This window comes from Marmota monax, unplaced genomic scaffold, assembly GCF_021218885.2.
Source record: "Marmota monax isolate L192 unplaced genomic scaffold, Marmota_monax_Labrador192_F-V1.1 WCK01_AAM20220418_F8-fsc00040, whole genome shotgun sequence".
Classification (NCBI taxonomy): Eukaryota; Metazoa; Chordata; class Mammalia; order Rodentia; family Sciuridae; genus Marmota; species Marmota monax.
In genome coordinates this window covers 3,109,014-3,128,023 of record NW_026692782.1, presented here as the reverse complement: position 1 = coordinate 3,128,023, position 19,010 = coordinate 3,109,014, and the positions used below count along the sequence as shown (strand labels likewise).

Genomic DNA, 19,010 nt, shown 5'->3' with positions numbered 1-19,010 from the left:
TATATGTATTTAAGTATTTCAGTGGCATAAATGTCCTTAAAACCTCTGCCTTTAAAAGAATATTGGGAGGAAAAGTAGTCTGTGCTTGATTTCACTATGATGGTCTGACATAGATGAAGAAAATGTTCAATCTTGCCACATGAACAGATAGAGTGTTACCTGATTCAGAGAAAAATAAAGTCTTCAGTGTGTTTTAAGCTTTGAGGGGGAAAAGAGACTTGAAACACGAAACAAACACGAAAGCAACAGCTTGCTCTTTGCCCAAAAGCCCCCCACCCCAACTCCTGGCAAACATTCCTAGACACTGAGTACCCTCCACCCAGCACTGAGGCTTGGGGAAATACCTCTTTCCGCTGCTCCAGGAATAAGCGTGCCCTTCTGTCTCCCAAACAGAACTGCTCACCAGGACCTTCAGCTCCTGGGACTGCGCATTCTTTACTTACTTACCAGGGGGACCGGGGTTAAAAGAATATGACTTTCCCTTTGCAGGAACATGAGTAACTCTGCACACTGGGATAGGTCCACTGTGAATTAGGTGGCTTGAGAGGACACAGTGCTTTGGGCACCTCTCCTACCAAGCACACTACAGCCAGCTCGTCTAGGATCGAACTAGTGAAGTGGAACCAGTACTATTTCTAAGTTTGGGAAAGGCCTGGGGCCGGACCTAAAGTATCTACGCCCTCTCCCTGCATCACTTCTAGTGACCTCCAAACAGGCAAAGCTGTGTAGGTGGAGAGCTGGGGGATAGCAAGTGGACAGATGGGACAGCAGAGCCTGACCATCACAGAAGCCAAGCTGCCTGACTACGGCTGTTTTTTTCCAAAGTCTATTCATGCTTTTAATCCACCATTGAGTACACTTAATTTTTTTTCTTTCAACTCTCTGGACTTTTTGCTTCATTTCTGGGAGGCATCTTGTAGGTAGTATAAATGAATAAATATCATCACAGAGCAGGAGTGGAGTGTGTGTTATCTGACTGATTTGGGCAAAGCTGGTTCTTCAAAGAAATTGTTGTATTATGCAGCAGATGTGCTTTGTATATAATTTCCCACTAGTAAAGTTGGAGATCGGGGAGGTAAAAAGGCCCTCCTCAGCAGTGCCTTTCTCCTATTCAAAATCAAGGACAACACTGTAAAAAGCTGGCAGATGGCAACCATCCCTACCCTTCACAGTACAACGTGTTATTAGCAATTAAATGTGCTTTTATCTGATCTCTGGTCAACACAACCGTCATGGTCTCAAGATTTTATGACATTTCCATTGTGATGCTAATTTGTTGAGATGGCTTTCTGGGTAATTTCATATTGCTCTTGTTACTCAGTTTCAAAGATTATTAAATAATAATAGCTGTCTGTGCTGATGGATGCATTAACTAATGTCTCCATAGCAATGCCACTCCTTGATGAGAAGCTTTAGAGTATATAAATGCCAGCTGAGTGCTTGTTATTATGGTTGGACATCTTTTTTCCAAAGAGCTCAGAGCCTGGTGCTGACATCATCCCAGGAATTTTTATAGTCCTGGGTGAGGTAAGATAATGACAGAAATTTTTTAAATCCCTATTTCACTTGTCTCTAAGTTGTTCTGTAAGAAATGTTTAGAAGTAAGCCTGTGAGTGTTTAGAAAACCATGGAATAGTTTTAAGCAAAAAAGTGACACAAGCTAATTCTAAAATCCATTTCTTTTGCTACCAAAGGAGGAATGTATGCTGGTCTCTTAGCTCTCAGTGATTTCACTGTTTCAATATTAAAAAAAATTTACACGTCTTTCCTTTCTGGTTTAGGTCAGTGGGTTACCAACCCCAGATCTAAGCTGGCAACTAGATGGAAAGCCAATTCGCCCCGACAGTGCACACAAGATGCTTGTTCGTGAAAATGGGGTGCACTCTCTGATCATAGAGCCAGTCACATCCCGAGATGCCGGCATCTACACGTGTATAGCCACCAACCGAGCAGGACAGAACTCATTCAGCCTGGAGCTTGTGGTTGCTGGTAGGCTTCTCTGTGAATCCTTTCTCTCTGCCAGAATGAATATCAGATTACACTTATAAATGAAGTCTACATTATTTAACCAATATAGAAAATAAACCACTGACAAAATAGATTATATCATCAAAATCACCAGTGAGGACATATTATAAGGCTTAGCATATCAGAAATAATTTTTCTTACTCCAGTGTAGCCATTATTATTCTTTTCTCCCACTAACCTGAACAAGAAGGGAAAGGATTTTAGCAGTATTTCCAGGTTCTCGTATATGTGATAGCCCCAGTATTACACAGGGAAAGAGTAATAGCAGCACAGGCCCCAAGAAATGAAAAATATGATTATAAATCAAATTCAACACACAGAACTCATTTTTAACAGAATGTGTAGTGATTTCAAATTTCAAAAAGTTTAAACAACATTGTCATCTATACCCAGTGCCATAATCAAATTAAGTTCAGATTTATTTTTCAATTGGTTATACTGTGATTGTAGGTAAATCTTGTAGCAGTATTATTTTATGAAGTCTTACCCTTTGAGAAGCCTAAAAAGGAAACTATGCTTATTGAAAGGTTTATACCATTTTTAGGAGTTAGGCATAAGTAAAGATTCTAATTATCTGATCTATCTTTTTTCTTTGTCTCTCTCTTTCTTTTTAATGGCATTGCTCTACCACTGAGCTACATCTCCAGCCCTTTTAATTTTTTATTTTGAGACAAGGGCTCACTAAATTGCCTACGCTAGCCTTGAACTTGTGATCCTCCAGCTTCAGCCTCCTGTGTCGCTGTGATTTCAGGGGTGCATACTGCTGCTACACCAAGCTCATCTGGTCTCTTTTATAAAAGAAGCATAACAAAACATAACGTTTATTTCTCATACCTCATATTTACAAAGCACTTCATACACATTATTTCAATTGGTCTTCACAATAGCTCTATGAAATAATTGGAGCAAATCTTCTCTGACTTTCCTATTTAGTAAACTGAGAATCTGACTCAAATCAAAACTTACTGTGAGTACTGAGCTTTTTCAAGAAATAGAGTGGCAAGGAGAATAAAACCTAAGAGGTCCTGGCTAAAATCCTAATGATAATTCTAACAATAAGACCAAGATATTTTTCCACACACAAAAAAAGTGGTAAATGTGTAGGCTGTGGTGCAACTTCAGCTATGTACCTACACACTGGATTGGTTTCATTCATTCTTCTAACCTTAAATGAAAACTGTTCCTCTTTCTATTAAATGTACATTTTGATCATATCTGTCCTTCAGGACTGTGATTTGGGGGTCCAAGAGACAGATATCTCAGTATACCTCCCTTCACACTTCTGTCAGAAGATGACAGTGCATGGTAATTGGAATCAAGGTCTTTGGCATCAGATCTCAGTGCCAATCCCAGTTCGTGTCTACTTTACTAGCCTTGTGGCCTTTGGCAAATGTATGATATCATATATCAGCATCTCAGTTTCTCCATATGCAAAATGGGGACCATAACGCATCTCAGCATTTTTACAAGAATTAATTACTGTGTATGCGGTTCCACTAACGAGTGCCCTGCACAGTGCTCCACAAAGGAACATTATTCTTACTGGTGAGTGGCTACAACATTAAGGCTTGCTTTCAACATTTTATGTTCTTTTCAAAACTGAGACCCAGAAAGAATATGAGGAGAGCTTCTGTTCCCACTTCCCCCAAAATAGCTTAGATCATATAACTACGGAAAATTAATAAAAACAAACCCTCTATGTAAGTCAAGGTCTTAGAGAGTCTTAGGCATTTGGAAATTTCAGGTTGAATGTTTATCATCTTTGAGCTCCCTCCTAGCTGCTTTATTGGGGTGTATCTGTCACTCCAGGCAAGAGGGTGGTGGTGCAGAAAGACATGTATATATCTTCAAATTTTATTCTTGGCAGCTTAGAAGAGAATAATTAAACCTAATTCTTTCTTTGATTTTGTTTCTACCACTGATGCAAGAAAACAATTTCTCATTGGAAGATAACATTCAGTGTTATTAAACAATCAGTTCTGATCTTTTCAGACTACATAATAAAGTTGTCTTTATTTTATGGCTTCCTTCCTATAAGGCAATAATAAAGTTGTCTTTTTTATAGCTCCCTTCAAAGAATACAAATTGAAATTTGTAAATTATGGGATGTACATTCCTAGTTCATAGGGAACTATTTAAAGCTACCAGATTGCCATAATGATGCCTGCTCTGTATTTTCTTTCCCGCTTTATGTCCTCTGGCATGTCTCACCTAAACCAAGAATTTCGAATTTTCAAAATCTTCAAAGCAAACATTTCAGATGGAAGTGAGGGAATCTAAGCAGATCAGACTCCTAGAAATGCTTGTCCTGCTCAGCATCACTAGGTGGCAGTGGTTGGTAGAGGCTGTGTGGTGACATAATTAGTGAAGCCATCACGGATACTAGCAATGACTCGGGCATCTCCTGTGGCTGTTGGACAGGCATTCTGTGGAACAGATGGCCAATGGACTGTGTGAGCCTATCAGACGTGAATTAATTGAGGAAATAAATGAGTAGAAAGCTTACAAACCTTTGCTTGATAAAAGAATAATTTGGAGAGAGACTAGCATCTTATCACCCGAAATGAAAAATGGTATTATAAAAGATCTTTTCAAGCAAAATTTGTAAAGGCTTCTGAATTCTTTGCAGTGCTCCTTTTGTATATCATTGATAGACAATCCATCTCATGTTCCCTTAGCTAAAGAAGCACACAAACCTCCTGTGTTCCTTGAGAAGCTGCAAAATACAGGAGTTGCTGATGGGTACCCAGTACGGCTCGAATGCCGCGTCTCAGGAGTACCACCACCTCAAATATTTTGGAAGAAAGAAAATGAATCACTCACCCATAGCACAGATCGAGTGAGGTAAGACTACACAATGACTTAATTTAACCCATAGCAGCTCAGTTCTAGTGATATATAAAAAGATACATTTTATGTACCATTTAAATCAGTGTATGCAAAAGCCATGCTATTGATTATACCAAAGACAAAAATCACTCTTTACCCAAATATAGATTTAAACCTTTAGATAGATGCTATATTGATATGTGACAAAGCATATTGTCTTAACCTAACAGTAATTATTTTTAAATGTTTACATCAAAAGAAAGGATGAATTCATTTGCTTCAGTGGTGACAGACTATTCAGTGGTTTTTGTAAAAGCAGATCCTCAACTAGGAATTAAGTGCACAGATTTATTCAACCTCTTGGGTCTGCTCTTCTCTTCCATTAACTTTAATAGGGCTAGCAGCCTCTCCAGAATAAGTATGACCCTATTATCTGCCACTTGCACAATTCTGTTTCTAATGACCTAATTAAGAATGATGCTTCATGTCCAAAGTCCCTTTTTAAAAATTTAGAGCCTAATGACTTTATCCTTTTCTCTAGCATGCACCAGGATAATCATGGATACATCTGCCTGCTCATTCAGGGAGCCACAAAAGAAGATGCTGGGTGGTATACTGTATCAGCCAAGAATGAAGCAGGGATTGTGTCCTGTACTGCCAGGCTGGATGTTTACAGTGAGTGCCACTTCATTTCATCTGGTTGCATTTACTCATTGAATTATGAAAATTTAAACATCTGAACAGCAATTCATGTTACTCTTATCTGATCTTTTTAAACAACTCTAGCATTTTACTTGTCAAAAAATTTATATTGCTCTTTCTCTTTCTGTTTATAGTTTCTCGACATTAATAATGAAACCCCAGCAGGAGAACAAATACCCAAGTATCATTAAGGAGATTTGAATAATTAGCAAGATATGCATGTTGATTTCTCTTACATTGGCTAGTCAGTTGTGGCTTCCCTACTTAAGCATCCATAGGAGTTAACAGTAGACAAAGGCATAAATGTCACGTTTTCTTATTACTGCGTTCTGCAAATAACTGTCTTTTAACATTTCTTCCTACATTATAATCCTATCATGGTGTCCTAATGCACTCTGAATGTGTGTACCACTGATGCTGGAATGTGTACTTTTGTGGCTTGGTGCTTTTCTCATTAATCTTAAGCAGCTCAGCAATAGATTTGTGTGTGTATATTTGTGTACATGCATCCAAAATTTTTTTTTAAAAAGTTCCTGCTGAATTTATAGATTAGAAAAATAGCATTATATGATCCATTGGCATAAGGAAAGCCATCAGAAAAAGATTTAAGAACTAATTTCAAATTTTACCTCTTGAAAAAGAAATAGCTTTGTGAGATTCATCAATAAACCAGTGGCTTAAACTGTCTCTACTGCCTAGTTCTTTCCATTCAATTTATTAATGTTAAACATCCCTCCACAATTCTTAACTACTATAATTATTGATGAAAAAGGTATGTTTTTCAAAGAGGAGGAAGAGCCATGCCTGTAACCCTAGTGATTTGAGAGGGTGAGTGAGGCAGGAGGATCACAAGTTTGAGGCCAGCTTCAGCAAACTGTCAGACCCTCTCTCAAAATAAAAGATTAAAAGGGATTCGGGATGCAGCTCAGTTGTAAAGTGCCCATGGCTTTAATCCTCCTACCAATTTTTTTTTAAAAGGAGAAGAGAGAATTAGGAAAGTTATTAACTATTTGAAAGGATTCCCAGTACTATACTTGACCTTTATTACCAATACAGACAATAAATCTACAACATATAAGTAAAATGCAAAGGTATCCCTAGATTTTCTGTCTCCACAATGGATGTGTTGTCTTTCACAAAGAATATGTGCCTGGTATATGTCAAAAGACATTCTGTATTTACTTGAAATACTTAAGGGCTTTCCAAGTGTATCTTTGTTAAAAATCTTAATTTACTCTTTCTTTGTAGCCCAGTGGCATCAGCAGCCACAGACCACCAAGCCAAAAAAAGTACGGCCCTCAGCCAGTCGCTATGCAGCACTTTCGGACCAGGGACTAGACATCAAAGCAGCGTTCCAACCTGAAGCCAACCCATCTCACCTGACACTGAATACTGGCTTGGTAGAAAGTGAGGACCTGTGATCCAGCATTGTTGTTAAAGTTGAAACACCGAAACCGCCATTGCCTTGACCAACATATTCCTCCACCACGTTATGTAAAAGGCAGAAATATACCTTTGACTATAAGAAATAAAAAGAAAAACACCAAAATAATATTTTTCTTACTTGACATACCAAACTAGAGTTTAAGTAGGTGATACGTATAGAAAGACACACATTGCACAAAAAATTCACACTTATTGTTCAGTTTAAAACTTGGAATTGCGTGATTAAAGTGCTCTGAAATGCCAAAATGTTACAGGAAATCAGTTGTTCAAAAATAACCATAAATCAACAAGTGCCTTTAAACACAAATTATAGGTGCTATGTAGCACAATAGCGTGAAATGTTTAATGTGATACTACAATGATTCTAAAGTGCAGTGTATTCAACAGCTACAGTGAACCAAGTGCAATATGTAAGGATGAAAAGGAAGAGAAAATGACAAAGAAATCCAAGTAAATGCCTTGTCTTTGCAAACTGTTTTATATTAAATCATAAGGAACTACTTGCCTTAATTTTTATAAATACCAAGAGTTTTCTAACAAGGTTAATATCTTTCTTCTTAACTTTTTTTTTTCTTTTGTGTAGTATTCTCTTTTCATGCTACCTTGGTAAGAAGCTTATTTACAAACTGTATTAAAAGGCTAATTTAAATATAAATAATATAAAGTATTGTGAGTAAAGCAGATATATATTATAGTCCATTCCACAAAAGGCATCCAAACCGCCCAAATGACCAAGGTATATAGTATATTTGGAGGAAAAAGAGGGTTTGGAAGGAGTAGGGAGGAGAATGAAGGAAAATGCTACCAGCACAATTGTATTGTATTCATTTAGAAAAAAGTAGAAGGGGCAGGAGAGGTGGCAAAGGCCAGGCTTTTCTTTGGTTTTCTTCAGAATTAATCGTAAGGTGCAGGTGAAAAAACACTGCCATTCACAAGTCAAGTTGGAAGTTTGGAGCACATGTGCTATGGAGATTTCAGTGTTATCTGAAGTTTGTGTAGTAGTTGAAGATTTTAGATGTGTAGAGCAAGTTGAATATGGATTGAGACCGCAAGAGTGGCATAAATGAGAAATTGCCTGTAGAATCTAGTGTACTTGATGGAAATGGAGAGTTAAGGAGAGTCAAAAACAAGTCTGTGCTTAATGCATTTTTTTTCATTGGCACTAGATATGGTGAATGGAAGCTATTTCACTCCCCTGCTGCCGCGAAACCTTGCCTGAAGAAGGTGCTGGGTTCTGAGTAGTTTGAAAGGCATATCTACAAAGACTGCTTTTTGAATGCATACGATTCTGCATCAGCTAGACTGAGTTGATTCTGACCAGACTTGATAGTTTTAAGTCGGAACCAATAAAATTTTTAAATGAGAAAAAATAATTTGGCCTAATAGTATAAAACATGAGGCTTTAATGGTACTTTGCTATGAAAAGAAAACACTATTTTCCTTATGCAGAACACATATATCTTTCATTATTTATAATAAAAGTGTTGAACTTTCTTAGCTCAGTTACTCAATTCATACATAGTATTTTTTTAAATAATTTTATATCTGTATACCACCCCATATATTTCATATTACTGCTTCACATGTACAGCTTTCTACTTTGTAAGAACACCAACCAACCAAGTTTTAAATGATTAATAGGCTTGAGCACCAGGTGGCAGATGTTCTATACAGCATGGTACAAGTTTCTTTTACCACACTTACATGCATTGCTAACATGGAGTTTAAGATACTATACAGACAGTCTCCTGGACCTAATCTGTATTGTAGAATTATGATTTATGTCATATATTGCCAAATTGTTCTGAATGTGACTTTTTTGCTAATTTGCTGGGTTTGGGATTAACTAGCATTATTTTGCCACCTTTTATGTTGTATTTATAAAAAAAAAAAAAGTACTATCATACTACTTTGGATTGTTGTGCTGGTGTAATGTGGATTTAACATCAATAAATATTTAACAAATAATAGTGCAATTTTGTGAAGCAAAATATTCAGTTGTTTTAGTTTTCTGCTGCTGATGTAATAAATTAGCAAAACCTTCTTTAGAAGCTTCAAGCAACATCCTAATGATCATAGTTCTGCATATCAGAAGTTGGGCATGATGCATCTGGGTTCTCTGTTCACAATAAGACTAAAATTGGTGTCAGCTGGGCTGCATTCTAGTTGGAAGCTCAAAATGTTCCTCCCAGTTCAAGTGACTGTAACAGAATTCAGTTACTTGCAATTGTAGGACAGATGTCTTTAATCTGTCAGGCAGATACTGTACTCAGCTTTTCAAGGCCACCTGTATTCCTTGCCAGGTAGTGCTGTCCATTTTCAGAGCTAGCAATGTGAATCTCCCTCTAATCAGATCCTTCTCGCACTGTGATTCTCTTTTGACAAGGAGCCAGTCCCTTTTATAGGTGCACCTGATTGAGTCAGGCTCCCCAAGATAATCTCCCTTTCTTAAAGTCATCTGATCTGGAACCTTAATTATATGTATAAAATCCCTTCAGGGTAGCACCTACATTTGTGTTTGATTAGATGACTAAGAGAAGGTGTATGTATGTACAACAGAGACTGGGTACCATCTTAGAATTCTGCCTACCACTCAAATTTGTTATATGTAGTCATGTAAATGCATGTATGTTCACCAATGCCATGGATTGCAAGGGTTCATAAAATATTCCAAGATAACAGAAATAAAGATCAAAGGAAGAAAATAAGAAAAGCATTAATGGAACAAGACATGAGCAACACACACACACACACACACACACGCTCTCGCTCTCTCATATACATCTCTCTGTATATTGCACTAATATCTAGATAGTTACAACAGGTGGACAATACATTTAAGCTTTCTCACTACGGGGGCAGGGAAAGATAAAGCTTGTCATGTAAGTAATTCATAGCCTTCATAAATTGAAAACATTCATCTTTTACATAAGCTCTATGATGGAACTTTATGTATACATTTGAATTAGGCCTGAACTGGGTATTTCACATTATCCCCAATGCCCTATCCCTTCTTATGTTGTAGCTTACAAGATCTACTATATATTTTAATGCTGAATTTATCTCTGATTTTAAAAAATGCAATAATCACCTTGGCTAACCTAGTAGTAGAGACTAATAAAATGAAAAGTATGATTTTCTTTACATTATGGAAATATGGATCCTATAACATGGTAATGAAGAACTTGGGTTTTGGAGCTGGCCAACCAAGATTGGGATCTTAGCTTTGTTGATCATGAGTGACCTGTGGGACCCATGAGAAAGTGACTCCCTCTCCAAGTTTCAGTTTTCTTATCTGTAAAATGGAGATAAAAACTAATACCTCTTTCTTGTGTGAAGATTTATGAGATAACGATGCATGTAAAATTTAACATGGTACCCAGCACATACTAAGAGTTCAATAACTGTCAGTTATTATTCTATATAGTTTGTACATTAAAATAATTTGTTAAAATTATTTCAGTTACATAATGTATACAACCAGGAAAACTGGATGAATAGCAAAACTTTGAACTTGGAAGGGAAAAAAATTATTAGCCTCTAGGTGAAATTTAAAATTTCCCTCAATTATGAATGTAAGCAAGGAAACACAATAGTATAAAAGTACCTGTGCTTGTCCCCATAGAAATTATATTACAAATACAGCAAATCTTGAAAAACCATTTCTATTCAGCAGTACTTCAAATTTGTGGAAGTTATTAGACCTACCAGTAAATGATGTGACTTGGAGCCATGTGTATTATATGATAAAACTTGTTTTTAATACTTTGATAATTACTTTAAATAATTTATTTTCTTTGCATTTTATGCATTTGCAAACATTATTTTGAGAAGCAATCCATAAGTTATACTAGAGTGTCGAGAAGGTAAACAGCACAAAAACTTAAGATCCATGCCTAGAGAAACTCAAAGATATAGAAAAAGAGACAATGGAAAGTGTACTCACTCCTACAATGTATAGGAAAAACATTTTAAAAACCTAAATTGCTCATTAGTAGAAGGAATAAACTACAATTTACCCATACAACAGAATATTACAAGAGATAAGGTGAAAAATTGGATTTATACCTAAAATGGATGAATAGCAAAAGCAATATTTGGTGATAAAAGGAAGTTACAAAAAGATGTATAGAGTATGGGTTTGTTTATATAAATCAATTTTACAAATATTTAAAAACATACATTTTTGAAAGATATATGAAAATAAAACCAATTTCAGGAAGTGGTTCCTCTGGAAGGGATGCATAATAAGAGGGTCTTCAGAAAAACACATAATTTTTTTTTACTTTTTTAAAAAAGAATTATATGAAACAGAGCTATGTGTGGTGGTGCCTGCCTGTAATCCCAGTGGTTCAGGAGGCTGAGGCAGGAAGATCATGAGTTCAAAGCCAGCCTCAACAATGGTGAGGTACTAAGCAACTCAGTGAGACCCTGACTCTAAATAAAATACAAAATAGAGCTGGGGATGTGGCTCAGTGGTTGAGTGCTCCTGGGTTCAATCCCTGGTACCAAAAAGGAAAAAGAAAAAGCAGGGTGGAATTATATGAAACAGAAAAATGTAGATGTAGGAAAGTATATTATTTTCAACATATTTTCTTCATATTTGAAGTAATTCATAAAATGATAAAATTTTTAAGAGTTTAAAAATGTTTAACTATATAATTAGCTGAAGGTTCATGCTGGGAAGCAGTTGCAAATAATTTAGATAATTTAGGTACATCATGCTAAGTGAAATAAGCCATTCAAAGATAAATACTGAATGATTCCATTTACATAAGGTACATAAATTAATCAAATTCTTAGATGAAAGTAGAAAGGTAGTTGCCAAGAGCTGGGGAAAAGGAAATACTCAATAAATAGAAAAGAAAGATGAAAAAGATCTAGAGATCTGCAATACAATGTGCATATAGTTAAAAATAGTGCATTGCACACTTAAATTTTTGTTATGAGGTTTCTGCCACAAGTTTTAAAAATAGGGTAGAGTCGCACCCAGGCAGGCTAAGAAGTCTAAGAAGTTTGTATTTTGTCATAGGCACAACAGGTACTGACAGTTTTTGCATAGGTGGTTGACACTGAAAAGCTCATAAAGACTACATTGGCAGATATGTAATGGCTAAGTGAGAGGGAAAAAAACATGGAAAGATGAATGAGAAGACAGCTGTGAGGATTCAAGGCCAGAAAAGGATTACGGAAAGAGGACAACAGAAGATGCAGTATACAGGGAGCAGCAAAATAGCTTAGCAGCAACTGGTCATAGAGGGTAAGAGAAGGAAAGAAGATGAAATGCACCACAGGTTTCAAGCTGTGGAGACAGGATGCTGATGACAGACCGACAGTCAGGAGGAAAGACCACTGCAAATAGATCTATAAATTTTATTATAACAATATTTCCTCAAATGTATTCCAGGGAATGTTGGTTTCTCTTATGCCCCATTGGAAAAGAATTCTGTCAGCACATACTGTATGTCCTCTCTCAGAAATTAGATATACACGTCAATACGTTTAATACTGTTATGCCTTGCAATAAAGACATTGTTTAACCCAGCAAGTCTCACACTTTACTGGCCAAAGGGCATTTTTAAAAAAAAAAAAAAAAAGTACCTCATGAAACAGAAAGGAAAAGAACTTTTCAAAATCATTCTGTGAACATTACCCTTAAGAGATCTTCTGGACTGTGTCGTAATTTGTTGGATTTTGATCCAATTTCCTGCCTGTGTGCCTGCACTCACACTTTATTAGTCATTAGTCTTCTTTAGAAAAGGCTTGTTTCAAAAAGAACCAATACAACTTCATAGCTTTGAATTTATAAATATCTAGTCTAGATTTTCCATAAGCTAGTCATCTGTTTCCTCATTTCAAAAGATAAAACAGTGTTAGACTATGTTTTACAAATGTTAGATTTGTTTTGCAAATGCATGAAAAGCAATACTTCCTAATTTGCCTAGATTTGTGCCCACAAAATTTGAAATCATATCATCTCTAGACAGATACTGCTGTAAACAATAGGAAGGAGCAGGTTGTTTGTGTTTGCAGACACATGGATGCTTATGTACACAGAAACACAATTATTCACTATATATGTACATATATGTATATTTAAATGTCACACTGTACCCTATAAGTTTGGACATTTATGCGTCAAATAAAATTAAAATAGTTTAAAAAGAAAAAAAAGTCATTTTATGAAACCAGTATTACCCTGCTACCAAAACCTGACGACACAACAACAAAAAAAACCACTTATACATCAATAACCTTGATGAATACAGATACACAAATCCTCAATAAAATACTTGCAAATCAAATTCAACAACATTTTAAAAGATCATATACTATGATCAAATTTGTTTCATTCCAAGAACATGAGGATGGTTCAAAATACACAAATCAATAAACATACCACATAAACAGAATCAAAGATAAAAATCACATAATCACCTTGGTAGATGCAGAAAAAGCCTTTGATAAATTTAACATGTCTTTATGATAAAAGCCTTGAAGAAACATGGTACAGAGAGATCATACCACAACTTAATAAAAGTCATATATAACAAAGCTATAGCCAAAGTCATAGTGAATGGGGAAAAACAAAAGTGTTTCCTCTAAAGTCAGAAATAAGACAAAGGTGTCTACTCTCACCACTTTTAATGAATATAGTACTTGAAATTTTAGCAAGATCAAGCAAGAGAAAGAAAAGGAATACAAATAGTAAAGGAGGAAGTCAAATTATCTGTTTGCAGAGACATTATTCTCTACTTAGAAGAACCTGAATACTACCTCAAAAGTATGTCAGAACTGATAAACAAATTCAGCAAACTAATAGGATATAAAGATCAACATACAAAAATCAGTAGCTTTTCTATACACCCAAAATAAACTCACTGAGAAAGAAATCAGGAAATAATCCCACTTACAGTAACTTCAAACAAAACACCTAGGAATTAACCTAAGCAAGGCATGAAAGACCTCTACAATAAAATTCTAAAACACTGAAAAACGATATAGAAAAAAGACAGTACAAAATGGAAAGATCATAATCCCAGTGACTCAGGAGGCTGAGACAGGAGAGTTGCAAGTTTAAAGCCAGCTTCAGCAACTTAGTGAGACCCTGTCTCAAAATAAAACATTAAAAAAAGAGCTGGGGATGTGGTTAAGTGCACCTGGGTTCAAACTCACTCACTCACTCACACACTCTCTCTCTCTCTCTCTCTCTCTCTCACACACACACACACACACACACTCACACACCACAAAAAAAAGATCTCTCATGTTTATGAAAATTAGAAAAATCAATATTGTTAAAATGGCCATACTACCAAAAGTGAAATTCAAATTCAATGCAGTCTCCATCAAAATACCAAAGACATTCTTCACAGAACTAGAAATAACAAAACCAAAGCTGAAGGCCAGTCTCAGCAACTTAGCAAGACCCTGTCTCAAAATTTAAAATAATCATAATAATAGTAATAATAATAAAGGGCTGGGTATGCAGTTCAGTGGTAGAGCACCCTTGGGTTCAATTCCCAGTACCACAAAAATAAAGGTTAAAAAAAAAACTTAAAAAAGAAGACTGAAGATTCCCAAAAATAAACCCAAAAAAAGAAGACAGAAGATTCATTTAACAGGGGATAGAAACTATGTTTGCACATAGCAGTGGTAGGTATGCTAGTCAAAGAGAGGTAAATCTTCGATTTCCCTCAGTGGGAAGTTTATAGATAATGTGTAATTCTGAAAATCAGGAAATATGTTAATTAAAATAAGAAGATTAATACCAAATAAATCGTATTAAAATGGTTCTCTACAAGGAACAGAAAATGACTCTCCAGAGGATGGGGCTGTAGCTCAGCTGTAGAGTGCTTGCCCAGCATGTGCAAGGCCCTGGGTTCGATCCTCAGCACCACATAAAAATAAGTAAATAAAATAAAGGCATTGTGTCCAACTACACCTAAAAAATAAATATTTTTTTAAAAAAAGAAAATGACTCTCCAAATTACTTTAATGTGTAACTAATAATAGAAAAACTAAATTTAAACAAACAATATAAAAATGATATTGTTTGATCTAGGATAATAGTTACTCTTTCAAAAACGCAGAACATACTATATGTTATTACAATTTTCTTTTCAATTGCTTTCAAGTTGCTGCTTAGGTCACATTTCTCACTCAAAATACCAAAAGACATTTCATAGTTGTGGAAAACTGGCAAGCAAAGCAGGGCCGCTGTGGAAAGCAGCACTTCAAAGTGTTCTGTAGGAATACACACTGTCCTTTGCCCCAGTTCACCCCCTCTGAAGATCAAATATTAAGAGTGGGGACAACCAGCCTTAGAACTGAGACCATGTGTGCCTGTCAGAGACTAGTCAAACCGACTGTGGAATCCAGGCCTAGAGTATAAAAGCTGCAGCTAAGGAGGAGCAATGGCCACAAGGGATTCAACAGAGCTCAGTACAACAAAGTCACAGGGAAAGATATGATTAAAAAGAGTCAGATTTTGGGAAACCATGGAAAGTTACACAGTTGTTTGGCAGCTAGCTCCCTTATAGCCGGAGGGAACACAAATATTTACTTCTAACTGATCCTTTAAGTAAAGGGATTAAAGTGTCTGGGGTAAATAATGCAATCTACACAGGAGCACTGCTTTTAGAATAAGAATTCACTCTCTGAGGTATACTTGGTGATAAAGATCAGGGTTAACATCCTATGAACAAACCAGAAATCATACTGTTTAGAACGCACATGCTTCAGATCAAGGTGAATAGATAAATCTGAAAATAGGACTTGAGAAATAAGATCCAGAAAATATATCACCATACTATAGGGACCCAGCCACATCAATATACAGCACAATTCAAAATAGCCAAGCTATGGAACCAACCTAGGTTCCCTTCAACAGAATGGATAAAGAAAAGGTGGTATATAAAATGGAGTATGACTCAGCCATACAGAAGAATGAAATTATGCATTTGCTGGTAAATGGATAGAACTGGAGACTATCTTGCTAAGTGAAATAAGTCAGACTCAGAAAGCCAAAGGTTGAATGTTCTCTCTGATATGTGGAAGCTAATCCAAAATAAGGGAGGGAAAGGGAGAGAGAGGGGAAGGGAAAAGGCAGGGAGCATCAAAATAGAAGATCTATGGACAGGATAAACAACAGAATGAATCTGACTTAACTTTCCTATGTACATATATGAATATAGCACAGTGAATCTCATCATTGTGTATATTCACAAGACACTAATTTAAAAAAAACTAAACTATAAGTAAATAGCAGAAAGATCAGAAAGTACAGGTAAAGGAAAGGGGGAGGGAGAAGGGAAAGGGAAAATATTGGGGACTCAATTAGAGCAAATTATATTCTTTATAATTACATCAAAGTGAATCTTAATGTTATGTATAACTACAATGAACCAATTTTTTAAAAGTAGGAAAAAAAAACAGGAATACAAAACCAAATGCTTCCAACACTGGGAGAATTTCAGATGGCACGCACCAGCATTCCTGAGAAGAGGAATGAGAATACCACCACCACCAAGACCTACCACCAGCCAGGCTTAGGCTAGTACTTTAATACTATTTCATTCAAATCTAAAAAGTGTTACTCTCTTTTCCCAATGAGGAAACAGGCTCAGAGGAGAATGTAATTTGACAAAACCACAATTAGTTACAGAGTTAGAACTTGAAACCAGAACTTTTGGGCTCCAAAGGCCTTTTCTTTCTACTAGCTTCATTGCAAACGATATGAACCCCTATACTGGGATGTTTCACATAATCTATAGAAGGATGCTAAAAATTAGTGACATAATCACCTTTTAGGAGATGAAAAGTTAGTATAAAAGGTCACTCAAATTTCCAGTAAAGGGCTATGGCTACAGCTTAATGTTGGAGCACTTGCCTAGCACCTTTGAGGCACTGGGTTCCATCTGTAACACTGCATTTAAAAATAATAATAAACAAACAAAATAAAGGCATGTTGTCCATCTACAACTACAAAATTTTTTTTTAATTTCCAGTAAAGACACACATAAACAAGATTCCTGTTGTACTCCTGGTAAGTATACGAGGTATTAACTTGAAATATACTCACAAATATTTAAATATGTTAATCTAAAATGATTTAAAGGCAAAGCATAGATTTTTGAAACGTCCAGGAAAAAAAATTGTCCCTTCAATATACAATCTGAACACCAATTGCATTAGCACCATTCATTTGAAGTCATCACCATGCAAACTTTCAGAGAAAGAAATTGATATTAAATTGTTCTATTTAAATTAAACCAAAAGTAATTGACTTACCATTATGACAATTTAAGAGGCTTCCAACTAAAAGACGAGAATAGTACTTTGTCTAGTAACATACATAGATGAGTCCTCATCCAAAATTCACCTCCTCTACCACCATAGTCCGTTTTTCTTTTACCTGTTTTATCAAAGCATAATTCATCATTTAAAATATATAATCTGATGAATTTTTAAGACAGGTACAGCAATGAAGCTGCTACCACAAGCAAAATACAAAATATTTACATCACTTTGAAAAGTTTTCTCTAGCCCTTTTGTAGAACATCCCTTTCTCCACCTCCAGGTCCAGACTACTACTGGTCTGTTTTCTGTTGTTATAGATTAGTTCCCATTTTCCATAACTATATCTGACAGGAATAAGGCAGTATGTACCCTTATAAATCTGGCTTCTTTTACTTAGCATAAATATTTTGCATTTCATCATGTGTATAAGCAGCTGGAGTTCTTTTTGTGTTGTTAATATTCCATTGTGTAGGAATATTATTTTTTGTTAATTCACTCTCAATAATGAATATGTGCACTGCTTATAACTCTGGTTATTATGAATAGTGCTACCATGAACAATAATGTTCAAACCTTTGTGTGGACATATATTTTTATTTATATCTAGGAACAGAATAGCTGTTTTGTGTTCAACTTTTTAAGATGCTGCCAAATGGTTTTTCAAAGAGTTTGTAGCACTTTGCGCTCTCACCAGCAGCATAAAAATGTCCCAGTTGTGCCATATCTTCAACTGTTATTGTAAGTCTTCTTCATTTCTGTCATTCTCCTAGGTATCTGGTGATATCCCACTGTGGTTTTAATTTTGCATTTCTTTGATGACTACAGATATTGAGCACATTTTCTTGTATATAAGACCATTCATATATCTTCTGTGAAGTAGTCAAATCTTTGGGCCATTATTTATTTCACTGCTTCCTTATTTACTTGTAAAAATTTGTTATATATTTCAGATGTCTTTTTTTTTCAAACAAACAAATGTTTCACAAATAATTTCTCCTAGACTATAACTCACTTTTTTCATTTCCTTTTCCTAAATTTTTGTTTGGTTGGTTACTTTTTGCAGGATACAGGGGACCAAGTCAAAGGCTTCACACATGCTAGGCAAGTGCTCTACCCCTGAGCCCCCTTTTTCATTTCATATCTTTGGAAGTTTCTTTGGGAAATAAAAATTTCTTGATATCTTTTTTAATATTTTGTAGTTGTAGATGGACATAATACCTTTATTTTTATGTGGTGCTGAGGATCAAATCCAGTGCCTCACACATGCCAGGCAAGTGCTCTACCACTGAGCCACAACCCGAGCCCCAAAATTTCTTGATTTCAATAAACCCAATTTACCAATCTTTTAGGCTTTTTCTGTTTTATCTAAGAAATCTTTGCCTACTCCACGGTCACAACGTTTTTCCTATATTGGTTTTCAGGAATTTTATAATTCATATATATATATATATATGCCTTGATTATTTAAAATTAATTTTTGTGTACAGTGTGAAGTGGGGGTTAAGGTGTTTTTTCCACATGACTATCCAGTTGTTCCAACACCATCTGCTCAAAGTCTTTCCTTTCTTCATTGAATTGCCTTAGTGTTTTTGTTAAAAAAAAAAAAAAAATCATCAATTGACTGCCCTTATGTGAATCCACTCCTGGATTCTCTCTTTAGTTCCACTGATCTAAATCAGTGGAACACTATTTTCTTGATTACA

General features: G+C 35.7%; 2 protein-coding genes across 11 annotated transcripts in view; one reads left to right on the top strand and one right to left on the bottom strand.

Moving 5' to 3' along the window:
• Positions 1-8,973, top strand: part of Palld (palladin, cytoskeletal associated protein) — a 375,619-nt gene extending 366,646 nt beyond the window's left edge. For 8 of the 9 annotated variants that reach the window (XM_046447644.2, XM_046447643.2, XM_046447641.2 and 5 more), the window contains 4 exons: positions 1,782-1,989; positions 4,707-4,872; positions 5,399-5,532; positions 6,808-8,973. In XM_046447644.2, the coding sequence (XP_046303600.1) occupies positions 1,782-1,989; positions 4,707-4,872; positions 5,399-5,532; positions 6,808-6,980 (681 nt within the window). In that variant the 3' untranslated portion in view covers positions 6,981-8,973. Of the gene's footprint in view, positions 1-1,781; positions 1,990-4,706; positions 4,873-5,398; positions 5,533-5,693; positions 5,741-6,807 lie in introns of all 9 variants that reach the window. The other variant, XM_046447642.2, reaches the window with a different exon arrangement.
• Cbr4 (carbonyl reductase 4) overlaps positions 1-19,010 on the bottom strand; it is a 75,326-nt gene that overhangs the window by 18,697 nt on the left and 37,619 nt on the right. Inside the window, exon 5 of one of the 2 annotated variants that reach the window (XM_046447647.2) lies at positions 17,299-17,422. The exons of the other annotated variant lie outside the window; for it this stretch is intronic. Within the exon in view, the coding sequence (XP_046303603.1) occupies positions 17,301-17,422 (122 nt within the window). The 3' untranslated portion in view covers positions 17,299-17,300. The remainder of the gene's footprint in view (positions 1-17,298; positions 17,423-19,010) is intronic. 2 annotated transcript variants of the gene reach the window in all.